The sequence below is a fragment of the Lytechinus pictus genome, chromosome 1 (assembly GCF_037042905.1).
Source record: "Lytechinus pictus isolate F3 Inbred chromosome 1, Lp3.0, whole genome shotgun sequence".
NCBI lineage: Eukaryota > Metazoa > Echinodermata > Echinoidea > Temnopleuroida > Toxopneustidae > Lytechinus > Lytechinus pictus.
In genome coordinates, this window is record NC_087245.1 from 27231699 (window position 1) to 27244874 (window position 13176).

General features: G+C 35.0%; 1 protein-coding gene across 2 annotated transcripts; it reads right to left on the reverse strand.

Annotated features, from left to right (window-relative positions):
- Positions 1–1299: 1299 nt before the first annotated feature.
- LOC129260255 (SOSS complex subunit B1-A-like) lies at positions 1300–11848 on the reverse strand. Of its 2 annotated transcripts, none has more exons than XM_054898273.2 (7): positions 11713–11848; positions 10171–10378; positions 8933–9071; positions 8373–8444; positions 7983–8055; positions 6945–7026; positions 1300–5317 (listed from the first exon to the last, which is right to left on the reverse strand). In XM_054898273.2, exons 2-7 carry the CDS (start codon positions 10262–10264, stop codon positions 5133–5135), a joined length of 645 nt encoding a protein of 214 aa, XP_054754248.1. In that variant the 5' UTR covers positions 10265–10378; positions 11713–11848; the 3' UTR covers positions 1300–5132. The 2 variants fall into 2 exon arrangements, with proteins under 2 accessions (XP_054754248.1, XP_063955523.1); XM_064099453.1 differs by having other exon boundaries at positions 11749–11810.
- Positions 11849–13176: the final 1328 nt, after the last annotated feature.

A 13176-nucleotide genomic window follows, 5' to 3' on the forward strand; every position in this document is an offset into this window, starting at 1 on the left:
GCAACTGAGGCACTCTCAGAACACAATACATGCAGCTTTGATATTCATATTTCGGCATGTTCTCAATATTCATGTTTTGCATTCAACATGAAATAGGATATATTCCCAATCAATCAATTTTTCAATGACATTGAACGACATTACGTCAGAAGATACATAAATCAATTGGTTGCCCGATGTGACTCCTGTCTTATAACTTCTTGATTTCAGACTTTTTTTTATCATGCAAGAAGAAAGAACATATTTAGGCCTATGCACTGTGAATCTTGGAGCAAGGATCATTATATCCTTAATTGATATGGTTATATTCCATCACTTATCGAAGGTAAGGGTAAAGTTCATCCTGATGTAAAGTTTGTTTTTTGATGAATAATATGAGTGCATGAGTGAAGGTTTGGCGAAATTTCATTAAAGAATAATGGAGTTGTGATTTTTTTTAAAGTTTTGATTAAGTGATGTCACAAACGAGCAGCTCGTTGATACGCCATGCCATAATGTCATTCTACATGTATAATAAAAACAGAAAGTGATTTCATTTGTGCGTTCAATGTATCATTAGGTACATCATTTCATACCCTCTTCTACAGAGAAAATTATCATAAACCTTATATTACACAATAAATTGGGCTGCTGCACATGAGGTCACAATTCAAATCCCAGAACTTTCTTGCTCCTTGGTGGATTCTCACCTGACCTTTATCAATATTTCTTTTCCTTTTTTACTGCTTTTATAAGAACCAACTGAGCAAACAGTTTTGGAAAATATGGAAAAGCTTTATAAGTTTCTTTCACTGATAATCCCACATTCCCCAAAGGATTATTCTAGGCCCCCTCTTTTTCTTTAGCCCCCCCCCCCTTCTGTTAACAAAATAGCAGTCTGGTCATCATCATGAATGAAAAAGGATAACAGAGCTCAACAATAGTTTGGTTATGAACAAAATAAAATAATATACAGAACACACATTTTTCAGGTGGTGTCTAGTTTATTTTGGCCAGTGGTGTATATCATGGCTGAGGGACACCTTCAGTATTAAAAAAATAAACATATCAAGAGCAGACAAATCTTTTCTCAACCCCTCTCCCCCCCCCCCCTCTCTCTCTCTCTCTGTTCAGCGGGTATATGGGGGGAGGGGTGTCACTCTATCCTCAAATAATTCACCAGTGTTGAGAGTCCAGCAGATGGAATACCCATGCTACATGTATAGGCCTACAGCTATATCATTCCATTTTTAAACTGGACTCATCATTCAAGTACACTCTTATATGTAGGTGAAAAAAGACAATTTCTAAGACATTCAATCCCAGAGATACATTGACATCATCTATATTTCATATGAAAATTTCAATTTTATAAACATAGCATATTTCAAGTACATTGGTTGGTATCAACACAAACATCGGGCATCAGATACAGTTTCTGTATAACAGAGACATAATTTTAGTCCTAGCTTTTCATATTATAGTGGTGCTCAAAAGTTAGTGAAACCCACCAGACAATGAACATATTTAAGGAGTTCACGTTCTGTCATGTTTTAGAGATTTAATTGTTAAGTCAGGTGATTGAATTACATTCAATGAAGTTCGTTCCTCTGGGCTCACCGAACATTGTAGTGTTGTCTACATACAACACTCAGCATGAAAGAGTGCATTTTGTGGTGGGGTTCACTAACTTTTGAGCACAACTGGAAGTTATGTTTTAAAAATCGTAATAAAAAGAAAATATGTTCCAGAATTTCAATTATGATGGCCATGGACATTTTTATGCTACATCATTTCACAGTAGCAGACAGAATCTCCAGGGTGTGGAGAGTGTGTGTACATATTGTGTGAGCAAGACTGATTGAATCCAATGGCCTGAGTAATGATAATCTGTATATAAAGCACCTTGACATTGTATCAGAAAGTGTGCATTACAAATACATAGTACAATCTCAGGGGTAGAGTGACAGGGGCAATGGGGGGGGGGACCAGCCCTTATTGATTTTCAAGCAGTAAAAAAAAGGATAATAAGATGGGGGAAAAGAAAGGAGATTATAAATAGATAGTTCTGGGTAATTTAATGCTATAATGCCCCCCTTTTTCGGGAAAATAACGACATTCTCTTTAGCTGGTCTTGCAGCCCCCACCCCTTTCCAACAAATGATGAAGGAGCTGGAATATGCCATATTTTTACTGTAAAATAAGAAATTTATGCAGTTTTAAAGGTCCACTTTATCCACAAAACAATTATATGACCAATGACCATTCTGGGCCCGTCTTACAAAGAGTTACGATTGATTCAATCAATTGTAACTCTATGGAAATCCATCAATGTCATAATTTTTTCCAAAGGAAATTTGCAGTGTCCTTTGTAAACAAAGAGAAACAGGGAATTTTAAAGAAAACAATGACTGCATGAATATACATGCATAATAGATGTTGACGTTGCTTGCTGTCCATAGTTGCGATTGATCGGAACTCTTTGTGAGACAGGCCCCTGGTCAGTATGCTAATGAAGGGAACTGATGTCACTGACTCACTATTTTTTTTTCATATTACGAAATCTGAAATGCCTTAATTTTTCCTAATTATAATGCGAAACATGGCTTGTTTCCTCCTTGAATATGTGGGATTGCCATTGATGAAACCTGTTTTCATTCCATGGAGATGCTTCCTTATTGTCAAATTTGTAAAAAATTGAAACATTCTCGTTTCATATCATCAAATAAAAAAGAAATTCTGTGTGAAAAAAAAACAACTTTCTCATTTGCACATCGCCAACCGGTTTGTGAAAATAAGCGAAATTTACAACATCATTGTTCTCTAATATTCCACCCGATATGGTTGAAATTTTCATACTAATTCCTGTTTTAATTTTCTCTATTTATTCAAAGTGGACTTGCCTTCAAAGAATTCTTGATTTGATTTTTAAGCAAACAGGTGGAACACCTCTGCCAGTCTTGCCTGTATTATGCAATTTAAAATTGCAGCAGTGCTGACTTTGATGACAACCAATAAGAAATAAATTTAATCATAATTTTTGAATTTGTTGACCTAAAATGACCTTTAATCTGGACTTACAAATCTACATATACCCAATAACCATTTTATACAAGTTTCACTGTTTAAATTAATTTTCAAGTAATGAACAAATGTCTATTCTTATCCAATTTGATTGATTTGAGATGACCTATACTTTGACCAAACATAATTATGAAAAATGATGATACCTGACAAACATTATATCAAAATCCAACAGAATAAAGACTTACTATTTCAATTTTCAAAACATTTTGAAAATTCAAAAAACCTGTTGAGCTGATAAGAAAATTCACAAATGTAAACTCTATATAAGCTACAAAGTACAGCAATGTAACTTTCATGCATATCAATCGCTTACTTGCCAAGTATTTTGCTTCAGAAAAACTCGAATTAGGGGGTTTCAAAATGAGGTTTTATTGTGCTTAACAGCCTTAATTATGTGACATCACTCTGTGTCAGGAGCATTGTGATTATATAGGATCGTTGGCAGAAAATATCAATAATTTTCTTGATTTTCAGATTATTAATTAATTGCTTTTTACAATTTGCAGAGGGAAATGACACTGACAATATTTCAGTGCTCAAATGGGTGAAGAGTGTGAAGACCTACAAGATTTTGTGATTCCTTGTTTGGTGCTTATTTGGCCTAAAATGCTGTCTATTAAAAAAAAATATTTTGAACCCTGATAATTGGAGATATTCTCAAACAAAATACTAATTTGGCAAGTAGTTGAAAGGCTTTTATTGATATATTTTGTTTAAGCTTAAGATTGGTAAATGTATGATTTGTCAATTTCTATTTCAGGTCTGGTAAGGGTCTTTAAAATTTGGTTAAGTTTTTAAGTTGATACCAGTTCATTGACCTCTAGCGAACTTTGATTTTGGTTGAGTGACCTGAAATATTATTCATCTCTTTGCTGATACTTGATAACCAATACTATGCAAGTTTCATCAAATAAGGACTTGTACTTTCAAAATCATCTGATACAAAATTCAAAATCTTAATATTTTTTAATCAATTTTTTATTATGACGATACCACAACATGGTCAAAGTTCATTGGACAATTTTAAAAATTACAAGAGCAAAGCAAAACATATTTGACAACAATGCTAAAACAAGATAAGAGGGGTGGGTTCAATGTGATGTCCAAGCTTTATGGATGTGATTCTAAGGCATTACTGAAAATTACAAATGAAATATAAATTTTCAAATTGTGTTAAAAACAAAAAGTTCAAAACACATCATTGACAAAGAGAACTGATACCATCAATTACTGTAGAGCCTTGTGACCCAGTGGATTAGGCTCTAGACATTGAAACAGAAATTATTGGGTTTGAATCTCAGCCATGGCGTAATTTCCTTCAGCAAGAAATTGATCCATATTTTGCTGCACTTAACCCAGGTGAGGTAAATGGGTACCTGGCAAAAATTCATTCCTTGAAACACAGTGCACGTATGAGTTGCTCTGCTAAAGCCAGGGTAATTATGCTGCATTACTGCAGAGCACTTAGAGACTTCTGATAATGCTATTCAATGGAATACACTCATTTGAAAAATTTTCAAAAATATCTTTTATGAACAATTTGTATAATTAAGTTTAGGAGGAACCAATTACGTGGGTAATAATGATGATCGCAGTAGCAAGTAAATTTTCAAAAGATCTGACACAATATTCAAAGAAACTACCTGTAATTTAAAAATATTTTGCCCCACAAAAAAAACCTTGGACACAATGATGAATTGGTCAGCACATAATACATTTCACCGTTGCGCTGGGGGGTTCACCAACCAGGCTCTAGATTGGTGCAAACTACAAGTTCTCCACATCAACTGCCAAGTTGATTTGGGGTCTGGCTCAGATCACAGACATCTTTGATCTATCACAAAATAAAGTTTGTGTTCACACTGAGTACAACATATATGGTAGAAGGCAGCTGTAGTCGAACATCCATCCACAGAATCATTGACATCCAAATATGTGTTCAAGACTCTCACAAGAGTTAAACAGCACCAACATTCAGAGTTTTAACATTGTCTTTGCAGTCACTATAGATGGAGCCATCATTATCTTCAGTCAGTTTGTTATTCATATACCACATAGGCAAGGCACTATCGTCCTCTCCTTCCTCGACTTCTTCCTGCAAATGCACCTCTGTTAGGGGGGATATGACCCCGCCCTCCTCGGATAGCTTGGTGGGGCTGGTGGGGGAATCCCTGGGGTGGGGGTGTAGGAGGACGTTGATGCTGTTGGTCCATATTACCAGGAGGGCCACCACTGTTTCCCAACCTAACACCTGTGAATAAAATGCAATGAAGTATTGTCAAGATGGGTCACTGATAAAACTGTCATATCTTGAAACAAGTGGAATGCCTCTGGCCGTCTCACCTGCATCACGCGATTCAATATAGCAGCAGTGCTGATTTTGAAAACTACTATAACTCGCACAAGATGTTCAGTGATACTTGGTTACTCTTATTTCCACGTTTTATGAACTAGACCAATACACTTATAGAGATATGATGGCAATTCAACAAATACCCCCAACGTGGCCAAAGTTCTTTGACCTTACATGACCTTTGACCTTGATCATGTGACCTGAAACTCGCACAGGATGTTCAGTGATACTTGATTACTATTATGTCCAAGTTTTATGAACTAGACCAACACACTTTCAAATTTATGGCTGTAATTCAACAAATACCCCAATTTGGCCAAAGTTCATTGACCCTAAATGACCTTTGACCTTGATCATGTGACCTGAAACTTGCACAGGATGTTCAGTAATACTTGATTACTATTATGTCCAAGTTTCATGAATCAGATCCATAAACTTTCAAAGTTATGATGGTAATTCAACAGATACCCCCAATTCGGCCAAAGTTCATTGACCCTAAATGACCTTTGACCTTGGTCATGTGATGTGAAACTCATGCAGGATGTTCAGTGATACTTGATTAACCTTATGTATAAGTTTCATGAACTAGGTCCATATATTTTCTAAGTTATGATGACATTTCAAAAACTTAACCTTAGGTTAAGATTTTGATGTTGATTCCCTCAACATGGTCTAAGTTCATTGACCCTAAATGACCTTTGACCTTGGTCATGTGACATGAAACTCAGGCAGGATGTTCAGTAATACTTGATTAACCTTATGGCCAAGTTTCATGAACTAGGTCCATATACTTTCTAAGTTATGCTGTCATTTCAAAAACTTAACCTCAGGTTAAGATTTGGTGTTGACGCCGCCGTCGCCGTCGCCGCCGCCGTCGGAAAAGCGGCGCCTATAGTCTCACTCTGCTATGCAGGTGAGACAAAAATGAATTAACTTAAAATGATATAGAGTTGCAAGATCGAATCGAATAGTTAGGAATTCAATAAGCATCAGCAGATCAGCTGTACAGTTTTTCAAGTCAATTCAATTAAATTCAATTAATTTATTTAATACTTTCATTAAAAACAAACATATATAAAGACATAATAACATAGACAATATATAATACAAATAATTATGACATTAATAGTAAGCAAAACAATACAAACAAATAACCAAGAATGAAAAATTACTTTACTCGGATAGAAATAAAAGTATAAGGAGTGGCAGAAAGGCTGAGCCTTATATAAAAGCCAAGCTCCAAACATGATTATAAACCCAATTATGTATTACCGATTTAAACAAAAGATAAAATCTAAAAGGTATGTGCATACATACAATCATCAACACCTCAAATCAATATTACCCATTCCCTTTAAATATATCCATTCATCAATTCCAGCATGTAGCACTGTTCCATTCTGTATTGTTTGTTTTTACCATGTATAATGTCATCTATGTTTGTATCATGATTTGGTCAAATAAATAATAATTTGCTTAGAGCTGTATTAATGAATGTCAGGAGACAAACATGAAAACAACCTACCATTGCTTGGTTTATTAGGGCCCTGTTGAACCATTCCTTGATTACTACCTGTGGGCGAGTTGCTTCTTCCATCTTGCATATTCTGATGAAAGAAAACCACAATTCAATAAGATAATTAAAAATCTTTGGAAAAAAATATTCTCGTTTAGGACAGTGGTAATTTTTCTCATTTTCTCCTTCCTCATTTCAGTATTATTTCTGATTGTGACTTTATTCTATTGGAGAAGCACGTTTGCTCACTGGGTGTAGGAAGATAAATCACACCATCACTGTCCTGAGCTCATAGCCAGGATGCAGTAGTTTTAGGTCAAGATAAGACCTGGGGGTGTTTCACAAACAAATAAGTGTGACTTAGAGGCATGCTTAAACGCAACACACACATGTTATTACCGCATAATCTGATTGATGGATATGAGTTCTTTGCGCATGATCTGACCAATACATTGATGCATGATATACCACACGCAACTGAAATTTAAGTACAACTCTAAGTCACACTTAAATCTTTGTGAAACATCTCCCTGATTTCAAGGGCCTGCTTCTAACTCTTAAGCCATCCATGGTCAGGCTAAAAGATACATGTCATCGCTAAATGAGAGGCGTCATTCCCTCTTCATGGCCTACACTCATGTAGCATCACTCCCACATCTCAAGAGGTATGGAAACCCGACATACTCTTCTGTCGTTCCTTGCCTGTGTTACTCTGACAGTCTGGAGTAACTTCAAAACTTCACTCAAGGTTCATATTTTCCATCAGACATTACAATGCTAACCTTTTGAGGAGTCTGCTAATTTTAATGTTTACAAATTACAAACAGATATTATGGAGCCATGCAATCATGTGACTCATCATCATCATCATCGTCATCATCGTCGTCGTCATCATCATCATCATCAATTATCAATCACTTGATCACCATCAACATCAGCAGCAGCATCTTCTTTTCAACATTCCTTCCTATCTGATACACATAATATTATATCAGTTTTATATATGCACATGATACTTTCATTATATCATTACAACAATAGACTTACTATTTTTGCTTGAGCAAGGAATTCAGGATTAGGTTCACTCATGTTGGGAGTCTCTGAGAATATCATACAGTACCTGTCATAAATATAAGAGGGAAAATAATATCAGTCTGAAACATTGAATATGATAATATATTACCGTACTCTTCGTGTCAAATCTGTTGAAAGTGCAAGGACTATTGCAGTGATAAATTATTTCATAGTCAAGTTTAGCTAGAAGTCAAGTGTACCTCTCACACAATGAATTTAATCTTCAATTTAGTACAAAAGCCTATGTACATGGATCTAAGCATGATGAAATGCATAACATTTTCAGTGACATTTTGTGTACTTTTACCCACTTACAATTTTCAATTCATATTTTTCGTTTTCTACACTGTTTTTTATACTCACTCTCCAACTTTTTGAAGTTTCCCAGCCTGTCCACTGTAGAGAGTCAGATGATTTCTGTACATTGAAGAATACCTGTTTAAATGTAAACAAAACAAAAACATGATGATCATACTACATATTTGTTTGTTTTAAACTTCCCTTATCTTTCCAAGCACCTTCTTCCCTTCAGCCAATAATCAAACCAATGTGAGAAAAGCATTTTTGTATATTTGATGTAAATTACTGCTCTCTAAGAACTCTGTACGGATTGGCCTGTTTCATGTGATTAGAATTCGTGCTAATAATACACCAAAAGGCTTATGGAAAACTTTTTTTTTAACAAGACATCTATTTTTGCACCCCAAATTACAAACTAATACCTTTTTGTTGCAATCTTAAATCAAGACCAGCGAATTCAAGAAAAGTATATGGTGCGCAGTCCTTGAGGTGTGTAAGTATAACTAATTTAGGATTATTCCATCTCGTACTCATAAAATTTCCATTGGGAATATTTGTCAGGGAATTTAAGGTAATGGGGACGACATTTTTCCTTTGAGAATCTTCTCCTTTGAAACTCTTACCCTTTTGTCAATCTGATGATGTCTCCACTCTGAATGATTTCTCCAAGCTCATCCCATAAAGACATATTGATACTTCCCGTTTTATCAGCCACCTTACACGACCTCACCTCATGCCCGTCTTTGGTCTTTGTAGGCCTCTCTGAAATTTGCAGAATTTGAAAATATTCTATCAAATCATTTGACTACATAAGTGTAAGTGTTACAGTTAAAAAAAGGGGAAACATAAAAGAAATAATTATTATGGAAAAAAAAATCATCTAACGCATTTGATCGATCAACATATAGGTAAACTTGGATAAGTGAACTTTCTATATGTCAAATATTCACCCAAGTAAACCAATTATTTAGACTATATTATGCAAATCTTAATCTTATCTTACTTTGTTATATACCCCTTCTATATCGAAGTTGAACAGATTTCTGTGGTCCACAAAATATTTGAATTGGGCAAATTCACTTGCATGTGAATTCCACGGGGGAGTATTTCTAAAACTAAAATTAAAACTGAGCATTACTTCAGCATTTAAGACAGCTGGTAACTTTATCCAGGATTTAAAAACTATAATCACTGATTCAGATGCTAATTCAACAATCATTCTGAACTTTTATCAGATAGGAATGGCCGGAGCTTTATAAGCTGAGTGCCCAACTATTCATGAAGACATCTACAATTTCTCAATAAGGGTTCCAGTGCTGTACTGTCAAGAATTCTTCCGGCAGAAATGGGATCCCCAAGTCACATACCGCTGCTTGTCTGCCCGTCAGATGTGTTTCAGGCATGATGATATATAGAAAACCATGAATATGTATCACCTGTTTGGAAACTAATAACTTCAATTTCATCTAACATGTTTGGAAATCAATGATTATGCACTAGGAAGAGATGCAGGATCCCTTTCATTCTGGTAGGAACAAATCTGTCTGTCTTCAGCAAAGTTATCATCCCTTTAAATGTACAGATCAGGAACTCCCACTATTAATAATGAAACCTAAGTAGACATTACAAAAGTGCATTACATTCATCGTTAAGGATTAAAACCAAAAATGGTTCAAAAAATGAGTAAAAAAAAAGTTATATGATACTGGACCATACCTATGAATCACATTGTAAATCAAGATAAAGTTTTTGGAGATAAAAAAAAAAACAGGTATTAATTTTAAAAAAATATTTGTCTTCAAATCTGATATAATCTGGTTTGATAAAATATTGAATAAAAAATAGATGAATGGCAGCCTACCAATATCAAGGACAATGAAAGTGATCTGTAGATTCTTCAATCCAGGTCGCAAGTCTTTGATTAAGGTCACCTTTTGTTCCCTTTCCTTAGCCATCTCATCAGTTCTCTTTCTGTGCTCTATTTGGATGATAATCAGTAATCACCCACAGCTGATTGGATTACAGTCAGTGGTTGGAAGAAAGAACTCTGATATCTTAGACAGCTCCACCTGAAAAATCAAATTTAAAAAAATTAAATTTAAAAGGTTTTGTTGTATCAAGGAAATCATTGGCCCATGTACTTAATTTTGTTATAGTGTTGATTTTGTGTTGAGAGTGAGATGGTGAGTCTTGTCTTGAGTCTGAGAGTAATAAAAAAAGGCCATTCTCATTTTCTGAAAGACTGAAACTAAAAAAGGTTACAGTGAAAAGCTGAAAGCATCAGTTCAGTCTGTTTCAGCGGTTCTTCTGGACTTTGTGTTGCTTGATTGCTTCACTGCACCAAACCACTCATCCTACGAACGAGGTTATAATACATAGCCACCTCGTTCGTACTGGTTTGGTGCAGTGTTCTATTATTAGGGCTACATGTATTGTAGCACTCACACCAGTACGAGGTTAGTATATTATTATTCTGAACCTTCTCCATGTTTTTATTTTCAATTTTTTATGGAACTCTTACCACTACCAGAGACTGAACTGATGCTTTCAATATAACCCTTTTTAGTTTCAGTCTTTCAAGTTTCAGAAAATGAGAATGGCTTTTTTTATTACTCAACTCTTATACCCTTTTTACACACGCTAAAATTTCCTTAACCCCGTACTATAGGTGGGGCTAAATTGCCATTTAGCCCCACCTATAGTACGGGGTTAAGCTTAGCCCACTTTCTTTTTACACAGCATTTTTGCAAAGTGGGCTAACCCCACCTTTAGTACGGGATTATTTGGCCCTGCAAAAAAGCAGGGTTATCCCAGCAATTGCGGTGCTAAGAGCGATAGTACGGGGTTAAGATCGCTAGTGTAAAACGAAAGTGGGCTAAGCTTAACCCCGTACTATAGGTGGGGCTAAATGGCAATTTGGCCCCACCTATAGTACGGGGTTAAGGAAATTGTAGCGTGTGTAAAATGGTACGAGTGAAGTACTTGTACTACGAATGATCGACAAAAACCACTAGTCCGGGGTTAGCGAGTTTCGTGTGTAAAAAGCTAGCATTCCTTATCCGGGGTTAGCAATAACAATTTGGCATGTGTAAAAAGGAAAAAAAATAGTACGGGGTTAAGGATAGTACGGGGTTAGCGATAGTCCGGGGTTAAGAAAATCCTGTGTAAAAAGGGTATTAGACTCAAGTCAAGACAAGACTCACCATCTCACTCTAAACACAAAGCCAAAGGCAAAAGTCAACACTACAACAAATTAAGTACATGGGTCAATGAAAAAAAAATCGCTGCTTTACTTGGATTTTAAACATTTGAAATAAGTCTAAATACAGGAAAAATGTAAAAATTATAAAAGGGAAACACGCTTTAGTTTTAAAAACTATGACAAGTGGATTCTATGACTCACAACAACATGTAATTTTCGTCAAAATTGTAACCTAACCGGTTAGTTCTTTCACTGACACTGTTTCTTTGATGTGACCGTCAATTACAAGTATATGGAACGCCAGTTGGGACTGTTGGGTTAATTACTTGAAGATAATGTGTAAACTCGAGTAAGCTAGTTGAGTCCCCGAGGTTGGCTATAGGTTGGCTTGAACCGCTCATCCCCGAAAATTGCCATAAAAATAAAATATATTCAAGAAAACAGAATTAAGATTTAAAAGTAAAGAGAGGAAAAAAGATGAAAAATTGATAAGATTAGGGAAACAGCCAAACAGGTGAATACGTACGAGGGGAGGGGAATATTGGAAAGTTTAAAAAAAAAATAATGTCATTATTATAGAAGTACTTAGATCTAGTTTAAAAAAATCACGCTTCGTCCTCGCATATAGAGTGAGATGATAATTTGCCCAAGAGGATAACATATTGGGCAAAAAATATTCATTTTTTTTCAAGTCAGTTTGCACAAATCATTCGGCTAGAAAGTCACACCATCAAAATTTGAGTGAAATGAGGCTTTGTTTTATGCATGGACGTGATTTTGTTACTTCTACTCAGAGAGTGAGATGATAATTTGCCCAAGACTAAGAGGATAACATATTGGGCTAAAAATATTCATTCTTTTAAAAACAGTTTGCACAAATCATTCGGCTAGAAAGTCACACCATCAAAATTTGAGTGAAATGAGGCTTTGTTTTATGGACGTGATTTTGTTACTTCTACTTTTTTCATGAAACTTCGCTGCATCAGTGGCTTCAGAGTGAAACTATCCTTGATTTTTCTCCTCATTTGCATAAGTTTGCAAATATTTTTACGTGTGTTCATTTAAAGCATTAGGATTTTCATGGAAATCAAATCAAGTGAACTATGCCTGAAGGTTTGTGACAGATATCCTTAGTAAGCAATTCCCCAAAAATGTAAAATGAGTTTTTCACTTTCCACAAGTCATATTCATTGAAGCGTGCATGAAGAAGCCCAAGAATCATTGAAGCATGTTAATTGCATATAAACATTAAAAAAAAGTTGATGAGATAATTTTAGTGCTCAAAATAAAACAATACCGCTCACGATGGCGGTCTCCTAGGTATTAACATAATCAAAAAGTCAAGTTTATGCTCACATCATTATTTGTATTCATCATTTATGTATTATGATTATATTGTTTATGTTATGGATTATTTTGTATATTGCATATAATTATGTCACATTTGGTATTGTATTATTTGGGATCGAGAGAAGAAAATACATATATACACATCAAAGTTAAAGCAAACGGGATTCGATTGCCACAAATTATTTTTTTAAATTCTAATTAAAAAATTAAAACACAATATTAGATACAGGACTGATGTACTAAGAAAATGATAGAACTATATAACACTTTTTTCATTGCATTTAATTTCTACATTATCAATGGAAGTTATAATTG

What these genes read in the sequence shown, in the direction of transcription:
- LOC129260255 (XM_054898273.2), bottom strand. Translation starts at nt 10,264, where the DNA reads ATGGCTAAGGAAAGGGAACAAAAGGTGACCTTAATCAAAGACTTGCGA. An exon ending in ATCATCAGATTGACAAAAGG is followed by an intron (nt 8,445 to 8,932) that starts GTAAGAGTTTCA and finishes ACATTTAAACAG; the next exon opens with GTATTCTTCAATGTACAGAA. An exon ending in AAACTTCAAAAAGTTGGAGA is followed by an intron (nt 8,056 to 8,372) that starts GTGAGTATAAAA and finishes TATTTATGACAG; the next exon opens with GTACTGTATGATATTCTCAG.